At 53.6% G+C, this 24,561-nt stretch overlaps 1 protein-coding gene and 1 long non-coding RNA gene across 6 annotated transcripts in view; one reads left to right on the top strand and one right to left on the bottom strand.

Annotated features, from left to right (window-relative positions):
- The window catches only part of CHST3 (carbohydrate sulfotransferase 3), a 32,813-nt gene extending 8,755 nt beyond the window's left edge, over positions 1-24,058 (top strand). For 2 of the 3 annotated variants that reach the window (XM_025850159.2, XM_073878856.1), the window contains exons 2-3: positions 16,489-16,713; positions 17,995-24,058. In XM_025850159.2, coding sequence (XP_025705944.1) covers positions 16,556-16,713; positions 17,995-19,309 — 1,473 coding nt within the window. In that variant the 5' untranslated portion in view covers positions 16,489-16,555 and the 3' untranslated portion in view covers positions 19,310-24,058. The remainder of the gene's footprint in view (positions 1-16,488; positions 16,714-17,994) is intronic. The other variant, XR_003204068.2, reaches the window with a different exon arrangement.
- On the bottom strand, positions 13,868-16,507 carry LOC112807352 (uncharacterized). Of its 3 annotated transcripts, none has more exons than XR_003204071.2 (4): positions 16,447-16,507; positions 15,121-15,171; positions 14,754-14,908; positions 13,868-14,471 (listed from the first exon to the last, which is right to left on the bottom strand). It is a non-coding gene; the product is annotated as an uncharacterized lncRNA (long non-coding RNA). The 3 variants fall into 3 exon arrangements; XR_003204069.2 differs by lacking the exon at positions 16,447-16,507 and adding an exon at positions 15,290-15,576; XR_003204070.2 differs by lacking the exon at positions 16,447-16,507 and adding an exon at positions 15,290-15,570 and having other exon boundaries at positions 14,754-14,873.
- Positions 24,059-24,561: the final 503 nt, after the last annotated feature.

Below are 24,561 nucleotides of genomic sequence, written 5' to 3'. Positions count from 1 at the left end.
TGAGGGAGGACTGGGGGAGGGCTTCATGGACGAGGTGGGCATGCAGGTGCAGGGAGGGAGACTGGGCAAAGGCACAGGGTGGGAAAGCTCAGCTGGAATGCAGAGAAGGGCGAAGTGTGATTTGTGGGGTGCATGAAGACCGGAGATGAGGCAGGATGGAGCTGTGGTTGCAGTGTGCAGGCTCTAGAGGTGGTCTGCTTGCAAGGAAAGGGAGCCCTGCTCCTCACCTGCTGTGTGACCGTGGCCAAGGTGCTTCATCCCCTTGTGCCTCAGTTTCCTCATCTGTAAAATGGAGATGCTAACAGTACCCACCACATGGGGGTGATAGAAGAAGAAAATGTTTCCCTATACAAGTGTTCGGAGCGGTGCCTCATGTACCGTAAGCATCAAGAAGAATGAGCTGCTATTCTTATTTTTTAAATAAACGAAGCTAGAAACGTCAGTTGAGGTCATATCGAGGCTCTTGAATGCCATATTTTCCATTTGCTAAGCGCCTGCTGTGTGCCAAGTAGTTACAGACCGTGTCACGAAGCCCCATACAGCCCAGCAAGGTTGTTAGCCATGTGTCCATTTTCCAGATGAGGAAACTGAGGTTCAGAGAGGCAGGTTAACCCACCCCGGATCACTCAGCCAGGAGGAGTGGGGGGCAGTAATGAAATCCAAGTCTCTCTGGCAGTTCGGTCTGTCCGTGTGGAGATTGGAGAGACATGACAGTAGCATGGGGGTCACAGCCTGGAGCGGCACCCGGATGCTGTGTCATGGGCCCCTGGGGCAGGGAGGGCAGGAGGGGACAGGGAAGGAGAGATACCCTGCCAGCCCGGAGGGCACGGAGACAGGGAGCCCTTGAGGCCGCAGCGCACAGCTCACCATTCACAGCCAGGCGCACCACTGAGTCATTCTGGGAAAGCCTGACATCACTGAGCCTCACTGTCTGCTGCCTACCTGCCGGTGTGCCCTCTGTGGGCCTCCGGTGACCGTGTGCCCAAAGTCCTGCTAGGGACGCCCCCGTCCACCCCGGGGAGCAGGGCCACGGCAGCTTTCTGGCTTCCTGTCCTGGCTTCTCCTTCCCAGCTGCTGTTTCCTGCTTTCCAGAGTTCCCTTGCCTGCCTGGGCTCCCCACCACACCCCTTACTCAATAAGCTCAGCTGTGACAGAGCTTCTGGAAGTGGTGATAGGCATGAAGAACTTCCAAAGGTACATCCTTGCCAGGCCTCTGATTGGAATTCTGGGCATTCCAGTGTTGGAATCACTTTGAAAAAGTAAAGCCTGGATGAGCTATGTGCCCAGCACTATGCCAGGTCCCAAAGGCCTCTGCCTTCCTGGTAGGTACAGTTGAGTACCTGAGAGCTCTTTATGTACTAAGCGTCCTCAGGCTGGGTGATGAATTTGCATCAGTCTGATTGCATAAGGTAGCCCCATTTTACAGACGCCAACACTGAGGCCCAGAGAGGTTAGATGACTTGTCCAAGGTCACACAGCCAGATTCAAATCCTCAGCTGTCCAACTTCAGCTGTGCCTACGCTCTTAGCCACTCCATGATCCAGCTGCAAAATGAAGCCCCCAGAGAGTCATAGGAGCTAGGGTGTATGAACCTATGCCTGCCAAATGGTGTGGTGCAGACAGGAAGTGCCAGGAGAGTTTTCATCTTTCAATGTGAATCACTCCCCAGAGTTTCTTGGAGATGGTGGATCTCCAAGGAGGTGGCAGAGAGCCCCCAGCTTCTTGGCCATGCAGACCCTGCTGATGTGGCCATTTGGGGTGAAACTCACCTCTCCGGAAGGAGCACAGGGGCTTGGGGGGGCGCCCCTTCTATTTTTGGTGGGCCAGACCTGGAAAAAGGAGTGTGAGTCAAGAGAGGGGCCAAGTGCCAGCTTCCTCAGCCCCGTCTGCAGGCGCCGGATGCCAGCTCCACCTGCCCCAGCCGGGAGGAGGGGCCAGGGCCCAGCCCTGTGCTGAATGGTTCCCTCAGCCTCCACAACCTCACGAGGGAGGCATGGTTAGTCCCATCTTCCAGGTGAGGACACTGAGGCTTATCGGGGTTTTTCTGGCTCACCTGAACTCCTTTGGCCTGAAAGGGGAGAGAAACCAAGAGTGTTAAGTCTTCTCTCTGCGAGGACAGGAGGAGGGAGAAGCTAGTCTCCCCTCTGACACTGGGTACAGGCCAGCTCTGTTCTCAGGCTTGCGTTTCCGATTCATTCTGCAGTCACTGGGTCTCCGTGTTGCCGTGAGAATGACCCTCTGGGGTGACAGAAAAGCTCTGATTTCCCTTGGGCTGAGTTACCATTTTTCCAGGAGCACTTTTGAAGCCGTAGGGGCCCTCCTCAGGCTTCTGGGTTGGGCCCTTCTCCACCAGAGAGCCAGCCCCACCTTGGTGGGCCTGGCCTGGAAACAAAGGGCCTCCGCGAGATACCTGGCTTAGGTGATTACCTGGCATGTGACTCAATGGACAGGTGCCGGATTCTCAGGGGTCCCTCGTCCCCTTTTTAGTGCCCAAGCCCCAGGTTAGCCCAACTCCAGGTGCCCTCTCCACAGATATGTGGGGATCCCCCAGGGTTCCACAGTCTGCAGGGTGGCTCCTCCTGACCTTGTCCCCCCTTAGCCCACAGAAGCCCCCAGGCTTCAGGGGTGGCCATCCCCCCGCACCCAGAAGGGAGGGGACCCAAACCAGTTACTCCCCTCAACCACTACAGGAATAATTTCTGGAGAGTTGTTGCTTTTCTTGCAGGGAAAGTAGACTGTTAGTGTGACTGTAGGGGCAGTTTTGCTTCTCACTGCTTCCAGATTTTCCTTTGTGGCTTTGCCTCAGCTTAAATTCAAAGGCCTGTTAAAATGACTTCCAAAAGGAGTCTCTCACCTCAAAAGAACTTTACCTCTACTTCTATAGGTTAGAAAACTGATACCCGCTTTTAATTTTTTTTTTTTTTTTTTAGTTTGACTAGATTGTATAAATTAAGTAATACATGCCCATGGTACACAATTAGAAAGGTACAAACGGATCTAAGGTAAAAGGCACAAGCTGGAGAGTAGCTGCCCCGGACAGTCAGTGTGACCCCTGCCTGGGGTCATTGCTAAGCCGGTGAGTGCTCCCTCCCAGGCTGTGCTGGCTGCCACATCCCAGCCCCCTCAGCAGTCACCTTGGACTCCACCCACGAGACACAAAGGCCCCCACGTCTCTCAGCCCCTGCAGCCCCAGCATGGCCCCTCAGCATCAGCTTCCAAGGGTGGCATTCTCCTGCATTTTCTCCATTTTCCCCTCTTGTCTGGCTGGGCTGGGGCCTGCAACTGTGGCCTATGGGGCCAGGGCCCCACGCTGGTGATCTGACCGGACATACTGCCTCTTGGCCAGACCGACTGCAGGTTCACAGTCTGCTAGGTGTGGGGGTTCACACAGACAGGTCCACCCTTCTCCACTGCCTTTCCCGGTGAGACTGAGTGTGGGCCTCCCCTCCTCCCCCCCTCCCCTCCCTTCCTCTGCATCTTTCCCTTCTTCCCTCCTTTTTTCCTGACATATGTATGTGGTGCTGTATAGCAAATGGTAACTCTAATTCCTAAGAATGGGGCAAGTCAGAGAAATAAATAGTGCCAGGAGAGCAATGTGCTGGAGATTTGGTGTCAGCAAACCCTGCCCTTCACATCTTGGCCTTGCGTCTCCAACTGGGTGACCTTGGGCAGGTTGCTTAGCTTCCCTGAACCTTACTCTCTCATCTGGAGAATGAAGGTGATGGTGGTGGTAAGAAGCCAGGCTGGGCACAGGGCTGACCTGAGGACGAGGAGGAGCAAAAGGGCTTCCTGAGGAGGAAAGGGCGACAGATGTGTGTGTGTGGGGGGGAGGTGGGCAGTGCTGTTCCTCTGGGAGACTGGTTATGGCCTTGGGCTGGATCAGGGAGGGCTCTGGGGACACGTGGGGTTTGGGCTCAGCCTTAGGGCAGACGTCGGCCAGGCCCGATGGCCTCTTAGGCGGCTTGGCCCCTGGGCTAATGGCTGCCTGCCCTCCTGTCGAAATGGCCTTTTCTTCTATTTCCACCCAGAAATGGACCCTCAGCTTTGTATTTTTTTTTAAAGTAATGACTTTATAGTTTTATAATAGTGATAGATGCTTACTATGCAAAATTCAAGTAAAATGGACAAATACAGAGAAGAAAGCAACAACTCACCCCTCAGTTCCACCGCCCAGATGTAACCAGTTAGTTATTTCGTGCACATATATACATAGAAGAAGGGGCAGTAGAGAGGCAGAAAGTTTTATAAACATGGGAAAACGCACAGTTGAGTTTAACTTTTAGGCCAGCGTTCTAAGGAGGTTGTGTGCCCCAAAGCAGCCCCTCTCATTTGTTCCCCGTGTCCATGAGGGCATTGTGGTGGGGGGAGGACCCATACACTCTGCTCTTTAAAACCTCCTGATACAGACCAATTACAAAAGGGGAGCCGGTTGAAGTCGGTACATACCAGCTCCAGAACAGTGGTTTTCAATCTTTGGACCAAAACACTCAAAAGATACACACCCGGAACTAACAAAAGTCTTATGAAGCCCTATGTATCTTCATCACACATGACACACTCTGATATTTTCAGTTCTACACCATTCTGTTGAGCTTTTAAAAAAAAAAAAAAAAAGCTTGTCGACCTACCAAATTGAATGCAAGCTGGAGTTTGAAAAATATCGCTCTAGAAGACTGATTTTCAAACTTTACACCAGACTCACCTGGAGAGCTTAATGGAACAGCTTGCTGTCACCCCCCTGAGATTCTGGTTGAAGAGGTCTGCGGAGGGGCCCGAGAATGTGCATTTCCACCAAGCTCCCAGGTGCTCCTGCCTGCTGCTGGCCCCGGACCTCACTCTGAGATCCAACCTTCCCTAGGTTGTTTTTTAAAGCACTGTACTTCCTGCCAGAGACTTCCAGAGGATTTGCTTTATTCAACAGATGAGAATCGCTGATGGCTAACACAAGAATTTGGGTCTCTTGACATTTTGAGGGCGCCGGTCAGGCACTATCTTCAGGACCTTAAACACCACTCTCCTGAAATCCAGTTCACACTATATATCCAGTGCTGAACGCAGGAAAGGTCTGTGAAGCAAAGGGACATTATGCCCAGCCCTGGTTGAATTACCTGCCTCTTAAATCCCAAACCCACAGAACATAAAACCCTCCCAGCCTTTTGGAAAACACCGTTCCTCTATAGGCAATGAAAGGTGCCATTTACCATGGAGATTTCACCAATTCTGGTTTTTTAAAGGAAAGAAGGCAAGTCAGGCATGACCACCCCGTGGGGAAAGCTGTTTCCCTCACTCTGGTTGGGGTCCGCTGGGTTTCATTTGTTGTCCCTGGATCCCCAGCTTTCCCTGGAACCTCTTCCCGGCATGGCAGCTGAGTGCATGCAGCAGCACCCGGGCTCGCCTATGTTTTCAGCTGCCTCTGTTCCTCCAACCAGGGAACTCCCAGCCCCCACTCCTAATCCTCCCCCTTCATAGCCGTGGGGCCCCCTCCCCAGCCTTGCAGTCCTCTAGAAGCCAACCCTCAGCTGGGAGCAGCCTCATGAGGGAGGGAAGTGTTAAATGGGCACAGAGCCCCTCTGTTCCACTAACAATGGCCCGTTGATGACTGGATTCTGCCCAGGGTGGCCCCCTTGACTGGACTTACGGGAGGAGGAAGGACTCCAAGCCCCCCTTCCCCCAGGCAGCCATTTCTGGGTGTGAAGTTGATCCCAGCCCTCGGCCTCTGCCCACAGAACCTCATTCTTCAGGCCCTGAAACAACAGTGAGAAACCCACTCACCCCTCCTGCCCCATCCCAGGGGCAGTTCGAGGCCCCAGGAGTGCTTCGGTTCCGTGTAGCTCAACAAACATCTATTGGGGGAGTGAACCGCAGGCCCTGATACTTTGTAAAAGCTCTCAAAGGGATTCTCATTCGCACTGGGGTGTTAAGCATCCCGGGTCTCCTATTGGTTAGACACTGCGCTTGCTGAGCACGGAAATGGTAAGTCTCCATTTAATGAGGGAGGTGCTTGTGGGAGGCTGAATAATGGCTCCCCGAAGATGTCTACACACGCACCCCCCACACCTGTGGATGTGTCACTTCCCAAGGTCAAGGGACTTTGCAGTGGAACTAAGTTAAGGATTGTTTGACGACAGAAGGGGAAGAGCGATGCCTGAAGAAGAGACTCAACCAGCCATTGCTAGCTTGGAAGACGGATGAGGGGGCTACGAGCCATGGAAAGCAGGCAGCCTCTAGAAGCTAAGCTGCAAGTCAAGGAAGCAGATTCTCCCCCTAGGGCCTCTAGAAGGAGCGCAAGCCTGTGGACACCTCGATTTTAGTCCAAACTGATCTTGGACTTCTGACTTTCAGAACTCTTCAGGTAATAAATACGTGTTGTTTTAAGCCACTGAGTTGATGGTGGTGTGTTACCACGGCTACAGGGCTGTTGCTAACTCTGCTTTACAGATGCAGCACAGAGAGGTGAGGCAGTCAGCTGGGGTCACACAGCTAGTGAGTGGCAGAGCTGGAGCAGGAAGAATCCCTCACTCGGTGTGCCCCTCCACCTCACCGCACTGCCCCTCCTCGCAGCTGACAGACAGACAGACGTAGGTCCGAAGCGCCCTACCCGCCCCCCCGCCCCCGCCCTGCCGCCTTCTTTTCCTGTGTCCTTTGTTAATGGTGGGGCCCATTCGGCGGAGAGGGGAGGATGTGGGGGTGGGCTGGGCAGGTGGAGGAAAGCTAGGGTGGGCCGGGTTGTCCCCAGGTGGAATGCCACATTTGAACGCGATTCTGGAAGAGCGGAGCCCACGGGCACTGTCCCCCATCTCCTCTGCCGCCTGTCGTCATGCTCTCGGGGCCACTCTGCCCCTGGGATCTGGCCCACGGCCACATGCCAGCCACAGGCTTGGGCAGGAGCAGCGTTCTGCTCACTGTCACCCGCAGCCAGCAGCAGCTGTTTATCTGGGCCAGCCAGCAAGCTCCCATTTCCTGGGAGGCCAGCAGTGGCCTTGTGCCTTCAGAGGATGTTTCTTCCAGGATGCCAAGAACCTTGTGTTTGAGTGAGGTCACGTGCGCCTCTCTTTGAGGCGTGTGAGACAAGCAGAGGTCTAGAGAGTTGTCCGACGAGTTCCCGGCCAGAACTCTGAGCTGCCCGCTGCCGTGGGGCTCCCAGGCTTTGGTTAAACCTGCTTGCTTACTGATACAACATAGTAGTTGTGTTCCTGAACCGTGGAGCCGACTGCCCGGGTTCAAAACCCAGCTCTACCTTGTGCCTGAGGGCAGGTGTTTGGCCTCTCCTTGCCCTAGGTGGGGGTGGTGGTTAGTAGCTAGGAGGGTACTGCCCCACCTTCCTCACTGGGTTGTGTTGAGGACCAAATAACATTTACGTGTGTGAAGTGCTTGGAAGTGCCTCGTTCATCGTGGTCACTGTTAGCTCGTCATTTTTCAGCTCCCCTAGGGTAGGGACTGTGTCTCTCCCTCCCTCTGCTGCCAGTGCCTCGGTTCCTCCATGGCCCGGGGCAAGTACTCTGCAAATGAGTTGACTTGTCCTGCATAAGCTTTTATCATCCAGAGGCTCACTAGGTACTTTCCCCAGACTTTAACTTTTTACTAGTTCCCCCTTTGTTCAAACCCTCCTGCTCCTTCTTGCCTGGGAGCTGTGCAGTGGCCCAGAAGCAGCCTGAAGCTTGCTCTGCCCCTTGGTAAGTCCCAGGAGCAGTTCAGAGATAACCCAGAGGTCCCAGGTTCTCACCATTGCCAAGGCCACACCTGGCCAACCTGCTGAGCTCTCTCCGGGGTCTCTGGGCCTGGTGGCAGCACTGTTCGCACACCGAGTCTTGTGTGGCCTGACATGGACCCTGTGCCTACTCCCAGCGTCTCTCCTACTTGGAGCCCATGCCAGGCCTTCCAGCTGATGGGGGTGAGGGGCGTCACAAACCACGTGGGTCCGTCAAGTGCCGTCCCCCTTTCTCTTTCCCCTGCTGTGAGGATGGGCCTTCCTCATCCTCACTCAGCCTCCCCCACAAAAAGCCCCCAAGCTTATCCTTGCACATGAATAGACCCCAAGGGCATGGCCAGTTCATGGTTCTACCAAAAGCCAAACTCGGGTCCAGTTTGGACTCAGCTAGTTCAGTCTTCCTGCCCCAGGAAGGCCATTTTTGCTCAGCCTTACTCCTTACCTCCAGCTGTATTTCCAAAGTCCTCTTTCAACCCCACCCCTGTGGTAAGAGCCAGTATCCCTTCCTTCTCTTTTCAGTTAAACTTTGTACATTTTTTAAGTTTTTCTTTTAATTCCAGTGAGCTAACATACAGTGTTATATTCGTTTCAGGGGTACAATATAGTGATTCTATAATTCCATACATCACCCAGTGCTCATCATGGCAAGTGCAGTCCGTCATCCCCAATTTTTAAATTTCAGTTTTGAGATAATTATAGATACACATGCAGTTTTAGGAAATAATACAGAAAGACCCCATGCACCCATTACCCAGTTCCCCTTGTGGTAACATCTTTTTTTTTTTTAAATTTTTTTTATTGTTATGTTAATCACCATATATTACATCATTAGTTTTTGCCCTTGTGGTAACATCTTAACAAAACTCTGGTCCAAGGTCACAGCCAGGGCACTGACACTGACTGACACAGTCAAGATAGAGCACCACAGAGATCCCTCATGGTGCCCTTTTATAGCTATAACCACTTCCCTCCCGCCCCCACGCCTTCCTTAGCTCCTGACAGTACTGATCTGTGCTTTTCTCTTTACAATTCTGTCATTGCTAGAATTTTATATAAATGGGATCATGCAGTCCATAACCTTTGGGACTGGCTTTTTTCACTCAATACCCCTGACATTCATCCAAGTTGTGTGTAGTACTCCAAGGACAGAAAGGTGTGAAATCTCCTGAGGAAGGTTAGTAAGTAGGATAGAGCAGGAAGGGGATCCTGGGCTTACACCTTGAGAGCTTTTTCATACCCAGCGATCCCAGAAATGTTGTAGTAGAGCTCATCTTCACAAAGGTGCAGAACAAGATGGGAAAGCTGTGTGACCATATTGAAAGGCACCCCCGGTCCCCCCACAGCTGCCACGGGCTTCTCCTGAACATTTTCACCCCTGATGCACCCGTATGCATGTATACGTACTTACGCACATTTCTGGTTGAATGGTGGCAGATCAATCAAACTAACAAAAGCTCCCAAGCCCACAAATGAGCACAGAATTTTGTAATAGAGTATGACCAAAATGGAAATAATAGGGCACATGAGGAATGAGGGAAGGAAGGAATTCCATGGCCCAGAGATTCCTAGCCTTCTTAGGCTGCTCCTCCTAAAGTAAGAGTGGCCAATACGTGACACATGTGTTGACCCTTTCCCATCCTACATACATGGCAGACATCACTAGTCAAACACCACATTCTTTCTCTCGGAAAACAAGTTTGATTTCAGTCTTCTCACAATGCTCTAGGCAGTCAATACCAATCTATTGGCTTTGGCTCATGGGTTGAGGATTGTTTGCTGTCTGTAGCTTAAGCGCATTCTTTGGGTCAAGATGCTGGAAACCTGGTACAGTCACCATCTTTGTCAGGCTCCCTCTTGTGCTGGGTTAAGTTTATCACAAAGCTTCTTAGGCAGACTTGGTCATTCAAGTAAACAGTAAGCACTAACTGTATACAGGGCAATGGATTAGAGCACAACTCCATATACTCTTTTTATTGTAGTTTACTTTATAACCACTTCCTTTAAAAAAAAAAAGATGTATTTATTTATTTGAGATGGGGAGAGCGTGAGCAAGGGGAGGGGCAGAGGGAGAATCTTAAGCAGGCTCCACACTCTGCACAGAGCCCAATGTGGGGCTGGATCCCACAGCCCACAGACCTGAGCTGAAACCAAGAACTGGATGCTTAACTGACTGAGTGACCCAGGCGCCCCTATAACCACTTCCTTTTCTTTGGAAAGAGTATTAAATAAACATGGTAACAAATTCAAACAATACAAGAAGGTATGTGAAAAATGGGTCCCCATTCCCACCCCCGTTTCCCAGTTCCCCTCAACCGCTCTTGCCAATTTCTTATTTTCCTCTCTCGAGGCAGTCTGTGTACCAGCATGTGTGTGTGTCCACCCTGATTTTACACAGATGTTAGTAGACTTTGCACACTCTTGTCCCTTGTTTGTATCACTCATGCCTTGAACAGCATTTCACATCAGCCCATACAGAGCTGCCTCTTTTAACCACTGCAGAGTACTGCACTGACAAATGTACCATCATTTATCTAACGAGTTTTTGTTTGGGTTTTTATGTTTGTGCCTCTTAACAGACATTAAGATTATTTTCGGCCTTTTGCAATCGTGCATGGTTTCCTGTTGTGTGTGGCCTTGTGACTTCGCTAGTGTATCTACAATTGCTGGGTTAAAGAGCATGCATACTTAGAATTGGGATGGTTTTGCCAAACTGTCCTTCAAAAAGGACACTCCCATCAGCATGACAAGAGGATCCCGTGTTTTAGTTAGGGATGGAACAGGCCATGCTGCAGTTACAGACCCCCAAATCTCAGTAGCTTTGCCCAAAAAAGGCTTATTTTTCCCTCGAACCACCTCTGACGCAGGTTGGAGGGGCTCTCCTGTCAGCAGCTCGGCATCTGGACTGAGCCAGCTGGAACCTATGGTCTCCAGTGCGGCCACAACAAGAGAAGAGAGGGCCTGAGGAACGTGTGGGATCATCTGGAGGACCAGGCCTCGAGGCGGCTCATGTCACTTCCACCCACATCTCACTGACCCGCTCCCGGTCATATGCCTCCACAGGCTGGGGAAGGCAGAGGGCATGCGGGCACTTGATGAGCACCGAGTGTTTGCCAGCCTGCCAGGTGTTTCTCCCTAACATTACCTGCACAGAAGATCACAGAAGATGTTGTCTTTCAATCTGATGTGTGAAGAAATGGGCATCATGTATCATTTTGATTTACCCTCATACGCTTTCCTTAGGCAACTGGCCTCAACCTTCTTCTGCTACGGTACCCATAGCAGATTATGTTCACACTCAAGACACACTCTGGGGGCGCCTGGGTGGCTCAGTCGTTAAGCGTCTGCCTTCGGCTCAGGTCATGATCCCAGGGTCCTGGGATCGAGCCCCGCATCGGGCTCCCTGCTCCACGGGAAGCCTGCTTCTCCCTCTGCCACTCCCCCTGCTTGTGTTCCCTCTCTCACTGTGTCTCTCTCTGTCAAATAAATAAAAAATCTTTAAAAAAAAAAAAAACAAAACACTCCAGGGGGCTTACCCAAATTTTGCCAGAGCCCCCAAAAAAACATTTTGTGGGGAAGCCCTGAGACTTTTTTTTTGTTTTGGCTCTTATTCCTAAAAATATATAAAGGCATGTGAGTAATAATATAAAATTAGCTGTGTAAAGATCTTTGCCAACTGTGGTATGGAATGGATTGGCAGAGGTTCTATGCAATTTCCTAAGCTCTCCGTAACTCCGCCTCCACTCTCGTTCAGGAAAGCACAAGCCACGTGGGGGAGGGGGGTTATAAGAACCTTGGCGTCAGTTGCAGTTCTTTTCAAAACACAATTTTGGTGGGAGGGGTCTCAATGTTTGATGCTTTCACAGTTCTTAGTAACCTTTGCCATGAATTACAATCTGCAGTGTTTTGTTCAGTAAAGGGCCTCATGGGCTAAATGAAAGGCTTGGAGGATGGGTGTACAAGGCACATGTGCTTGAATGGAGGGTTTATGTAAGAGTTTGGGCTGGCATCGCAGGGTGAGGTCAGGCTGTAGAATGTCAGACTAAGAGGTGGCGAGGAATTTCATTTGGTAGCCAGGAAGGATCCTGTAAAGTTGGAAGGGCAAATCAGTTTTATCTCACAGGACAACGCTACTGGATTGGTGCTGCAATGAGGTTTATGAGGCTACATCCCAGTCTCAGCTGAAGAGAGGCCATTGATTGATTAGGGATGTCTGCTCCGGGCTCAGGACTGCTGAGCGGTGATGTGTGCACCATGTATTTGCCACCCCCTGTAATGAAGCTTCTTAAGTGGGCTAAGCTGTGAGAGTCAGAGTGATAAAGGGGGGCAGGGCCATCACTAACCTGGGAGACAGGAGACCCATGTAGTAGTTGGAGTTTTGTCTCCATCCACTGGTATGCCTTGGTGTCTCGGAGCCTGCATTTCTATAGATAAAAAATGAGGAAGGGTCGGTAAGAAAATTTCCAAGTGCTGACATTCTGCAGTGTTAGGACAAGAGCCATGTTTTTTCAGGGCCCACCAGGTGGTATACAGGACACATTTCTTTTGGACATCCTGGATACCAGCTTCCACTGCGGGCCCTGACTGGGCAAAGCCCAGAGTGGGGGTCAGCTCCGACCCGGCCGAGGGCCCCAGGTTCGGTGGGAGAGGTGCTGGAAGTGCCTTCGCTGACAGGAAGGCCTAGGACTGTTCTCTGGGGCCCTGTATTTCATGCACCTGTTGGCTCTGGGATTTACACAGGATGTTTTGCTCATAGGACTGAGCCAGCCCTGATAAAGTGACTCTCAAATGGGGGTAGAGAGTGTGTTCCCCCACATCCCCACAGAGCAAAACAGGACTGAGGGGCAGCCTGGGTCTGTCCCAGGCGGAGCTGATGCCCTGAGAGTCTGTGGCAGCCCTGTCCCCACCAGGCTGGCCCTCAGCCCTGTGGTCCACCTCGTGGCGGTGGCCCATAACTTCTCACAAGCTCTTGGATGTCCATTGCTGCTCAGGTGAGACACACCTTTACCTTTGGCTGCTTCTCCAATGTCTCTGTCTTGGCTGAGGCTGGGCACATGCCCGTAAGGAGGTCCTAGAGGGGTTTGTTCTTGGGAGAGGAAGCTGGAGTGCTGGAATGTGAGCAAGCTTGAATAAGGACGGCCCTGAGCTCCGCAGGGGACCATCAGCCAGATACTCATTCACTTCCTCACTCTTTTCTTCCCTCACTGGTTTGTCCAACAGCCCCTAAGCATTTACTCTTCTGTCAGACACTGAGCCTTCCACAGAGCCCCCCCCCCCCATCTGGACTTCTGTCCTCTCTCAGCTTCTCTTCTTGGTGTGGCTCTTCCTCCGATGGAACAGCGGTGGGAGCAGGGCCTACTCCTGCCGAGGCCCAGCCCCCACTGTGCTCTGGGCCCCAGCAAGTGAGGGGAGTGGAGTTTTGCTGCCTGATGCAATGTCTGGCAGGGCCTGTCCCTTATCAGAGCTCCGTTCCCAGCAAACTCTGGGACCCCACCTTCCCTTAGGGGAGGCAGGGGCAGGCTGGGAGGCATCCAAGTAGAAAACTGTTGTCTAGTGAGCCCCCCACCCCCCGCAGGACAGGAGGGAGGCCTGGCTAGAAAGGCCCCCGAGGGGAGAGGAGCATAGGGAGGCTGGTGCCTAGAGTTGGGGCCTTAGCCCAGCCCGCTTTCTTTGCAGTATTCCCTCACTCAGATTTGTCTGGGGTACCCTTGGCCGTTTCCTGCCCTCCCATCATTAACACATCGCTGTAGAGGCTTCGACTGAAAGCCCCAGGGCTTCGTTTCTTCATCCTCAAAATGACATCCCAGATTGATAGTGATAATTCAAGAGACAGATGTATGTGGGGGCGCCCCGGTGGCTCAGTCGTTAAGCGTCTGCCTTCAGCTCGGGTCGTGGTCCCGGGGTCCTGGGATCGAGGCCCACATCAGGCTCCCCACTGCTTCTCCCTGTCCTCTGCTGCCCCCCTCCTTGTGCTTGCTCTCTCTCTGTCAAGTAAATAAATAAAATCTTTAAAAAAAAAAAAAAAGAGAGAGCCTGATGTATGTGAAGCCCCAAGTGTGAAGTTTTGCCCATAGGACGCACTCGTAGTATTTGTCTGTAGTACACCCTGGGGCATATACTCAGAGCACACACCCATAGGGCACAATCATAGCACACACGTGATTTGCTCGTCTAGGGAACAAGCGCTTTTTCTTCTTCATATGTCCCATCGACTTAGAATGAGTGAGCATCTCCCGCTGGGCTGGATGCTTTGGAAAAGGCATTCATCGATTCATTCCACAAGTATTCTGGAGCACCTGCTCTGTGCCTGGGACACACAGAGGAGGGCTCGGGGATTCTGGGCACAGAGTCCTGAGGTGGAACAGACGGACGAAGCTCTCCTCTCATGGAACCTACACAGCAGTGGGTGAATTAGGCAAGAAACCAGTACATTTCCGTCCCGGAAGGAAATAAAGCAGGATGCTAAGAAGGGAAGTGATGGGGGAGGGGCGATGGTCAGCGTGAGGCTGGTGGTCAGGGCAGGGCTCCGGGGGAGGGTTCCAGAGCTGAGCACTGGGGATGACTGGGCCAAGGGGAGCTGTCCCACCCCTGCTGCGTCCCGGCAGAGCTGGGCTGGCCCGTGCTTCTGGCCTTCTTCCCCATTGGCCTTGGTGCCCTGGAAATGGGACCTCGGCTGGCATCCCACCTTTTCCTTTGGCTGTCACATCGCTTGCTGGATGGAAGGGGAGAAAATGTATCGAGTACTCACTCCCCTGGGAGGCAGCATCTGCCAAGAGAAGGAAACTATGTTTCATTCTTCCCATGAGCTAAGCAAGGGTGCACCCTGGGTTTTGGGAGGGAGTAGCACAAAGGTTTGACTAGTGCTGACAGATGTCACAGACCCACTTCTTACAGAGGGCCTCGGCCAGGAGCTTTGCCAGGTGACCCCCATCCTGACCCCATCTTCCTCCCTGGTGACCCTGTGACCTCCTGGCCCCTACGGCCCTCTCCCACCTCCTGGGTCTGAGGACCTCCCACATGCCCCCTGGGACCTCTAAACCTCCCTCACCTGCCTGCCCAGCATCCGCTGGGCTTCCAGAGCTGAAGCCAAGGGCAGCCTGCTGGGAAGGGAGAAGGTGCCAACAGCCTGCCTGGTGTTTCACGTCAGAGTTTTCACCATCGCTTCTTCCTTTTAGGGCAGTGCCGGGAACGTTCTTAGGAACCCTGTATTATTCAGGGCGGGGGAGCGGACCGCGATGACAACTCAAAAATAGAAACAGTGCTTGCAAGGGAGGGGAGGAGAAGGTGCAGGAGCTCATCATCGAGGCAGCCGAACTTTTAATCTTACTAAAGACTCAGAAGGGAGAGGACAGTGAGGGCAACTTCCCCCACCCACCCCTGCCTTTTCACCTCTCTTGTAGTTAATGAACACTTACCGTGTCCCAGATACTATTCCTCACAGCAACCTTACGTGCAGGTTTTTCATCCTGCAGGTAAAGAAACCGAGACCCAGAGAAGTTAAGTCACTCCTACAAGGTTACACAGCATGGTAGACATGCAGAAAGGACTAGAACCCAGGATCCCAGCTCCTTTTGCTTCCCTCACATCATCAGACACAGGCAACTCTCAGCCAAAAGACAAGAGGGCAGAAAGTCAGGATTTCAATCCCTTTTGCTCTGCAGACTCAGCGTTGAATCTCATCCTTCCAGAGAGACAGATGGCCTCACACCCCACAGGGTGTGTGGAGCATGGCTCTGCCCATCATTCTGCAAACTCATGCTGACAGCCTCTGAGGCTCCAGGCACTGAGCCAGGCACCAGCTTTGACAGGTTTGCTCACTCGTGTTTTGTTGGGCAGCTGTTATATGCTGGGTGCCATTCTAGACGCTAGTCCCTACTTCAGGGGGCTCACGGTCTGGGAAGGGAAGACAGACCATCAGCTGGAAAGCCCAACCATATATGCTACAGTGGGGGTGACTGGGGAGCACTGAGAGGCTCGAATGACCTAGATCTTGGAGGGATGATGAGGGCTGCTGCTGGGGGAAACTTGGACAAGTTATTTAACCCCTCAACCTCAGTTTCCTGGTCTGTAAAATGAGAGAGCTGCCACCTAATGGGACTTCTGTAAGGATCGGATTGAGGAAATGCAAATCAAGTGCTTAGCATGGCACCTGGCACCTGGCACAGAGTAGTAAGCACTCAATAAATCTCAGCTACCAGATCATTCCAGGTGGCCCTTCCGATCCGAGTGTCAGCTCCACGACGGCATGGATCAGCTGTGCTTGCTCACTGCTGTGTCCTCAGTGCCTAGACCAGACGCTGGCACAGAGTGAGTTCTCAGGAAATAGCTGTTTCATGAGTATGTGGAGAAAGGCCCAGAAGAATTAGGAAGGGGCAGGAATATTCCACTTGCCCTGGAGCTGGCCCTGCAGGCCTCCTCCCTAGGATCTAATATATATATTTAGGTTATTCACATCAACACTTATAGATCCATCTCCATCATTTTTTGTTTAGGTATTTGTAGTCTTTTGCTATTGCAAACATTTATAGTGCAAGGAACATTCTTTTCCATGTACTTGCCCTTGAGTTACATGTGAGGTCAAAGGATAAGTTGATGGAAGTGGGATGAATGAATCCAAGGGCTGATTAGCATTTTAAATGACCTGATTTCACCTCATCCGTTGGGAGAGTGGATCTGGAATCTGGCTGCTAAGCAGGGCCACAACCCTCAAAAGTTGGGTGGGAAAACTCTTCATTCCTCACCTCCAGACAAGGGTGTCCTGACCACCACCGGTCTCTTCACAGGACGAGGGCGTCCCCCACCTGAAGACAACGAGCCAGGTCCCGAGCGATGCTCCTGAGCTGAGGGCCCATGGCCCCACCCTTCCCCATGGAGAAAGGACTCGCTTTACCCCAGGACTGCCGGGACTTTCTGCACAGCCTGAGGATGAGGAGCAAATATGCCCTTTTCCTGGCTTTTGTGGTGGTGGTTTTTGTCTTCATTGAAAAGGAAAATAAAATCATATCAAGGTGAGGGATGCAAGCGCAAAAGTCTTCCTTATCAGGGAGGGGTGGGTGGGGCAGAGGGGTAGCTATAGGGCTCTTTGTGGACCTACAAAGGCAGTCCTTCAACCAGTAATCATGAGGCTCCTCCTGTGCCCGGGGAAGTGGTCCGGCCCACGCCCCCAGGAATGCACAGGGGTGACACTTGGCCTCTGGACTCAGGTAGCCTGGGGTGGAATCTTGATTCCGGCCGTTTGTTAGCTGTGACAGCTTGGACAAATTCACTTTTCTGTGTCCCAAATTCCTCTTCTGTAAAATACGGCTAACAATGGGGCTTTCCTTATAGATTAAATTAGGAAATGTAAAACATTTAGCTCAGTGCCTGGCATGCAGTTGGTATCCAGTACTTACTGACCATGGCTATTATTATTAATTTATTTCTTGGCTAGGATGATGCCTCACATTAACAGCACATCTGCTATACCAGCCTGAAGCCATGGGTGAGGGTGAGCCCATGGAAAGGCAGGGTCCTGGTACATGTACCCTGGTGGGCAGGGCTTCCATGTACAGCTGTCCAGGTTGTATACTGCTAAATTCCAGGGGTGTACACTCACCTCCGCTACACTGGGAATGCTGCCCCCTGAAATTGGCAAGGTACCATTGTGTGCAGTGGCTCTGCTGGTGAGCCTGCTAGACACACAAAAGATTTTAGACGTGCTCTCCCAGTGCAACACCCTGCAAGAAAGCAGCCACCATGGATAGATTAGGAATTGGGCTGTGTAGCAGGCACTGTGTCACTGCCCCACCTGGGTTCCTCAGCATGGACTGTTCCAGTTCGTGCCCACAGGCTTCTACTACTAGCCCCTGCAGCTCTCCACCAGAGAGCTTTCTCTCGACCTGCCCACCGGCAAGCTAGGAATCCAGGGAGCAAATGCCTCCAGGAGCAGCCCTCAGCCAGGGCCAGCTGGAGCTTTCCTGTCCCTTGGGCGAGAGAATCCTCCAGTGTGTTCTACACTATCTACCAGGATGCCCCGGGGGGGGGGGGTTGGTTTGCCCATAGGGACACCCTGCTCACCCTTTACAGACCTCTTTTTCTCCCCACCTCGTTTCCTACCTCTCTACCAGTTCTTCCTGTGATCATGTCCCAAATAAACTACTTAACACTCAGATCCTTGCCTCCAAGTCAGCTTCTGGGGAAACCCAGCTAAGACAGGCTCTGGGAGATCACCCCGGGGAGGCTGCCTGGGGGTGCACAAGGGATGGAGTCCCCAGTCACTCACTGATTCCGATTTCCCTTTGTCCTCTTAGGGTGTCAGACAAGCTGAAGCAGATCCCACAACCCCTGCTAGATGCCAACGGCACCGACCCAGCCCTGTTCTTGGCCGACAATGCGTCCCTCTTGTCCCTGAGTGAGCTCGATTCGGCCTTCACCCAGCTGCAGGGCCGCCTGCGAAACCTCAGTCTGCAACTGGGTGTTGAGGCAGTAGGGGAGGCCGGGGCGGAGGCGGAGGCGGAGGCGGAGGCAGAGGCCGGGGTCGGGGGAGAGGTGCCACCGTCGCCCCCCGGGGCCCCGCCGCCGCGGCGCCACGTGCTCCTCATGGCCACCACCCGCACCGGCTCCTCGTTCGTGGGCGAGTTCTTCAACCAGCAGGGCAACATCTTCTACCTCTTCGAGCCACTGTGGCACATCGAGCGCACGGTGTCCTTCGAGTCGGGAGGCGCCAGCGCCGCCGGCTCGGCCCTGGTCTACCGCGACGTGCTCAAGCAGCTGTTCCTGTGCGACCTGTACGTGCTGGAGCACTTCATCAGCCCCCTGCCCGAGGACCACCTGACCCAGTTCATGTTCCGCCGCGGCTCCAGCCGCTCGCTGTGCGAGGAGCCCGTGTGCACGCCCTTCGTCAAGAAGGTCTTCGAGAAGTACCACTGCAAGAACCGCCGCTGCGGGCCCCTCAACGTGACGCTGGCCGCCGAGGCCTGCCGCCGCAAGGAGCACATGGCCCTCAAGGCCGTGCGCATCCGGCAGCTGGAGTTCCTGCAGCCGCTGGCCGAGGACCCCCGGCTGGACCTGCGCGTCATCCAGCTGGTGCGGGACCCGCGGGCCGTGCTGGCCTCCCGCATGGTGGCCTTCGCCGGCAAGTACGAGGGCTGGAAGAAGTGGCTGGCCGAGGGGCAGGGGCGGCTGGGGGAGGAGGAGGTGCAGCGGCTGCGGGGCAACTGTGAGAGCATCCGGCTGTCGGCGGAGCTGGGCCTCCGGCAGCCCGCCTGGCTGCGCGGCCGCTACATGCTGGTGCGCTACGAGGACGTGGCGCGCTGGCCGCTGCAGAAGGCGCGCGAGATGTACCGCTTCGCCGGCATCCCCCTGACGGCGCAGGTGGAGGACTGGATCCAGAGGAACACGCAGGCGGCCCAGGACGGCAGCGGCATCTACTCCACGCAGAAGAACTCCTCGGAGCAGTTCGAGAAGTGGCGCTTCAGCATGCCCTTCAAGCTGGCGCAGGTGGTGCAGGACGCCTGCGGCCCCGCCATGCACCTCTTCGGCTACCGGCTGGCGCGGGATGCCGCCGCCCTCACCAACCGCTCCGTCAGCCTGCTGGAGGAGCGCGGAACCTTCTGGGTCACGTAGGCGGCCCCGGACCCGCGCGCACCCCTCCTTGTGAAGGGCCCACCCTTGCCATCCCGCCGGGCCGTGCGATGCTGGCTCCCGCGGAGGGCGGGCAGGCGGGCGGCCTGGGGTAGTAGCAGTAGGCGCCCCGGCCAGCTAGCTCCCCCGCCGCAGCCTGGGGCCTGGGGTCTGTCACCCAGCGCCGGACGGCGCCTGTCCCGTGAGGGCCACCAGGCCCGGACCTAAGGGGCTGCCGTCTCCAGAGCAGGCCCACGCAGGCCCAGAACTATCGACAAGCCTCTCTCTCTCTCTCACACACACACACACACAAAATACCCATAAATGCCTGCAGACCCTGTGGGCCAGAGTCCCAGTGTTGAACCAGAAGGGGCTGTGGGCCGGGACCAGTCACAGCCGACCTCCTGCTGTACTCAGCGGTCATCTTTCAGTTTCTGGATTTCTTCGCAATCCAGTGTGGAATCCGCATGGGTCCCTGGGGAAGGGACTGGAATAGCCCAGAATGTCCGAGGATGGCAGTTGGGGCTTTTCAACAAGAATGATTCAGTATTTTCAAAAGTGGAAGAGCCGTGCTGGTTACTGATGAAATCAGCCCTGCACAGAACTGTAAAACACACATACGTGTGTAAAGACAAGGCCTCTACGTATACCACACACAGACCCAAACAATGTAGAAACCCAAATCCACACACACATACACAGGCAAGCTTCCCTGTTGCTTTATGCCCACGGGATTTAACTATCACACACCTCAAGAGGAGACTTTCATTACATTTTTAGAATTATTTGGGGTTGGGGAAGGAAACATGGTCACAGACCATGACCCTGTTCCCGACCAGGTTTGGAACTGAACGGTAGACACAGAAGGGCTGAGTCTGCGGCCCCTGTCCGCCTTGGTTTCTCCTGGCTACCTCCTCTGGCCTATTCACATCCTCCCTGCTGGCAGGCAGGATGTTTTGAAATGGTGTGGCCAACCCTCACATGACTACAGCCCAAATGCCCCGTCCCAGCTGGGCTGGCTCCCCCAGAGCATGTCCCTGTGTGAAGGCTGCCTCGGGCCTGACTGGAGGCAAAAGGCAGCAGATGAGTCCTGCCATTTTCAGCCAGGCCTCGTGCGGGGCAGGGCCCAGAAGAGAGTGCGGAGCGCTCTTGGGGGAGAAGTCACATCAGGATACCCCCTCCCCTGAGAAGACAGGGGACAGAGGTTGGTCACCATGGTTACATGGTTAGAGTCTGGGAATTCCAACTTTTAGGGCTCTGGGAAGAGTGTTGCTCAACTTGGGATAGGCTGGGTGTTTTGTTTGGGTTTTTTTAAAAAAAACTTACAGTTTGGTATCTTGTTTTGTGGCTTTGTTTTTGATTTTCTTTCTGCAGGAGTGCAGCTCAGAAGCAGTCTGGGTGTGAGGGGGCTGGGAGGACCAGCAGGGAGCACTCTGGCTCCTGCCTGAGGGAGAGGAGGGGGAGGAAGGATCAGAGCCTAGGCAGCCACATGGCAGTCTGCAGTGCCCCGCGGGCTTTTCTGTTTGAGCCCCGTGTGAAATGAATCTCAGAAACCGCCAGGGTTCTTTGCTGTGTGGTCCAGAAGCAACATAAATTAGCTCTCGCCCTCTCCCTGAGATGAGGCCAGATTTGAACATCTCTTCCAGGTCCGAATGCATTTCTTAGGGGGTCAGGGGCCTATGGCCAAGCAGCAAATGTCCCCAAACTGGGGAGCAGAACTCAGTCCCCCTCAGAACTTGAAGAGCTGCACAACGAGTTCCCAAGGGCTGTTTCTGATTTCCTGGACAACTCCTCTGTCAGATCTGTCCTGTTGTCAAACCCAGAGGGCTGAGTTTCGGTTTGAGTAATACGGACACGAGGGAAATAGAGGATCTGAGTCCAGCTGGTGCTGCCATGGGGAGTGTGTCCTGGCCAGAAGTTGCTCTTTGAGATGGTGAGGACCGCAGCCATTTTGTGGGGTCTGTTCTGATCACTGCATTGGAGCTGCTGGGTCTCCATCACCATGGACTAGAGCCATTCAAGGTGGTCTCCAGTGTTGGCTTTCCAGTCCCAGAATAAGTTGTGCAGGGAGCTGGCTCAAATTTGGGGTCCAAAGGGACTCCAGCCCTGAAAACTTGACCCCGGGCAGAGCGAGACCAGGATGTTTCTGGCGAGCACAGAAGTGCTGGCTTTTCCTCCCCAGCCCCCCTGCTCCCTGCAGTGTCCCACCTGTGGTTGGTGGGGGCTGAGGCAGGGACAAAGGCACCTCCCTCTGGGGCTCTTCTTGGGGCCCCCCTGGTGCGGATAGCAGACTTCTTCCTTCTTTCCTGTGCCTCTGGGGCCAAGGTCTCCATCCCCAGGCTCTGAGGACAGTGCCAAAAATGGACCTTTGGGATTTCTCAGGATATTGACAATTTGTACACTGCAAGTTGACTTAATTTATTGATTTTGTGATAAAGAGACATTAAATACCTTATTATTTGCAGGGACTCAAAGCTGTACCCAAATCAAGAAAGACGAAATAGTAATAGAAACCGTTGACTTGCGCCATACACACAAGGACACTGGAAGATGATGATTCAGAATACAAGAGAAGAGTAAACCCCAAGGGCGGGGGGTTGCACGGGCCCTGGGGTGGTGTTTAAGGAGGTACCTTGGTTTTTTTCTTACGGCTTGGAAGATGTGACATTGAAGGCCCTTTCTGCTGTATTCCCTTTGCCCTGGTGTCTGAAACAGGACACAACTCAAGAGAGCGCTCAGCAGCGCCCTGGGAACCCTCGGGGTTTGGGGAAGGGGCAACTACTGACTTTACACTCTGGGGGACCTGGTTGGGGTATGCGCTGGGGGGTTTCAGCAGGCAGCTGGGTCGAGGAAGGTGGTCCATCTGGGGCGAGTGCCGCCTCTTCCATCGAGGCCAACCCCGGGCTTCTCTTCTGCTCTGGCTGGCTCTAACGGGAACCCCCCCCCCACCCCCACCCCCCCACCGCCTGCAGAGAGTCCACCTGCCGACAGGCGGAGGGAGCTGTTGAGGCCTTGCCTCTGGGGCTGCCAGCTTGGCCCATTCAGCAATGAGTGTTTACTCATTTTCTTTTTCTTGATGAAGACCTCTTTAGCCTGGCCTATATAAATAGTTCAGAACATTCCAGGCCTTAGTGAGACAGGGCAGTGTCTTAACACCCACAGGCTGTCACTGTGGCCGCCTCTTCCTGGCTTCTCCTCTGGCCTTGTTTGTAAACCTTGGAGGGGCTAAGGGCACCAGGTTGGGGGCGGGGGTCTTTGGGAACAGTCGGTGGGGACCAGGGTCCCTGAGTCCCCACAGAGAGAAAAACATACGCAGATTGGCAGCTCTGTGGCACTCCCCCTCTACCCCACCCCACCCTCCTGCCCCCGCCGCTGCAGATTATCACCAAGTTCTTACTAAGGTTGAGGACATGAACAAAATCACCCTTTATGTGATACATACACTTGAAAATAAATAACTAAATGAATAGGAAAAAAATGTTTAATGAAGATTTACTCCCTGCCAGTACCCTCCGCCAGGGGCTGGTCTAACGGGGCAGCTGCTGACAGGACCCCGGAGAGCAGAGGGCCCACCCAACCCATTACAGTGGCATCTTTCCCCACCACCACTGTCCTGTCTGATGATGGAGCAAGTTCCAGCAGGAAGTCAGGGGATCCCTGTGCCAATAGATGGGTGCTTGGCCTGGAGAGGTAAGCATCAGATAGTCGGGTCCTGATTCCAGAGGTCTCTTCCAGCCCCGGTGGTCCTTTCCCACATTAGAGCCTGTCTTGACCCTAGGGCCTGCCCCTTGCTAGGCCCTGGATTATGAAGAATGGGAGCAGAAGAGCAGATGGCCGCGTCCCCGAGGCAGTCCCTTGCTCCCATCCCCAAGGCTGAAAGCAAAGGCATGTCCTGAAGGGATTGATTCTGGGTCAGGAAGAGAAGGGGCAGGGCACGGGGAAATGCATCTGCAGAAGCCAAGTAGGTCTTGCCGATCTGCAAAAAGCACAAGGAGCATCCACGGAACTCCGAGGGTCCCACGTTGGTGGGTTTGCTGGGGAGATGGTCCAGCCGGATGAGAGGCAGAAGGCTTCCTGATTGCAACCACAGCACCTCTCGGCTGCCCAGGGTCAGGAACAGTGGGAGCTGCCCTTTACCTCAGAAGGTTGAAGCAGAATTGGCAAATTCAGATGCCCTAAGAGCTTGGAGATCCTTTGGTCCTGTGTCGTCTGTCATTCCATGACTGTGCCTGGGGGACGAATGAGTTGTGGGTTTCCAAGGATGTGGACGCGGTGCCATCCCCATGGGCCCGGCTCATAATGTAGACCAGGTATTTTACTTGGGAAAATACCCTGCGTCCACTGCCATTGGGCTTGAACTGGGCGCCCCAGAAGTCTCCATCTCGTCTGTATGTTCTAGGCCAAGTTTGCTTGGCTCCCCTGCTCCCTCCTGGATCCCGCAAACTCTGTCTTTTTGCCAAGATCTCGGCCCTGTTTTCATGTTTCATGGCCACGTGGTAGGGGGCACTCCCTTCGTGGTCATGTGTGTACATATGTGTCCACACATGTGTATGTGTAGCATGCACCTCCTTCTGCTCAGCCACCTTGCCATCAAACGTCCCAGACGTCCTTGCCATGGCTGCCATCTGCCGTCTCCTGGAAATGCAAGGGCCACCGCCGGTCAGGGTCTGCTTTGTGGAACAGAATGTGAACCATCACTTGATGGCTTACTTGACTTATTTAATTAAAAATGAAAACATGCAGTGAGCAAAATCCGAAGTGTGTCTCTGCCTTTCTTTTTGCATTTGTTCTCGGCAGCAACCAAAAATTAACAAGAACAAAAATGAGCAGCAGTAGGAAAAGGGTGACTTCTAGCACGAAGCAGGGCAGAGGAAAGCTCCTGAGAAGTGAAAGACACAGGGAGGGGCGGCTACGTGCAGGGGGGTGTGATGATCGTTGTTTATGTTACCAGGATGGCTGGTGGGAACTGTGCTTAGAGCCGGCTGCAAGAATGTGGTTCTGACATGAATACGCAGGTGTTCTAGGGCAGGGACAGGAGCATTGGCTAGAGGTCAGGGGACCAGGGGACAAGTCCCAGCTTTGCCACTGTCTGGCCCTGTGACCTTGGACAAGTCACTTCTCTTATCTGAGCCCGAGGTTCCTTGAGAATGAAACATGTAATCAGTGGTTCCAAAGTCAGCTGAAAAAGCAGGCAGTGCCTCTCACCCAGAGCACCTGTATATTTTCTGCTTCACGTGTTGAAATGGCACCTAAGA

This window comes from Callorhinus ursinus, unplaced genomic scaffold (assembly GCF_003265705.2).
Source record: "Callorhinus ursinus isolate GAN/ISIS: 27379988/994484 unplaced genomic scaffold, GSC_fseal_2.0 scaffold31, whole genome shotgun sequence".
Taxonomy (NCBI): Eukaryota; Metazoa; Chordata; class Mammalia; order Carnivora; family Otariidae; genus Callorhinus; species Callorhinus ursinus.
Note: the sequence above shows the minus strand (reverse complement) of the source record. Positions and strands in the feature narration are given on the sequence as shown.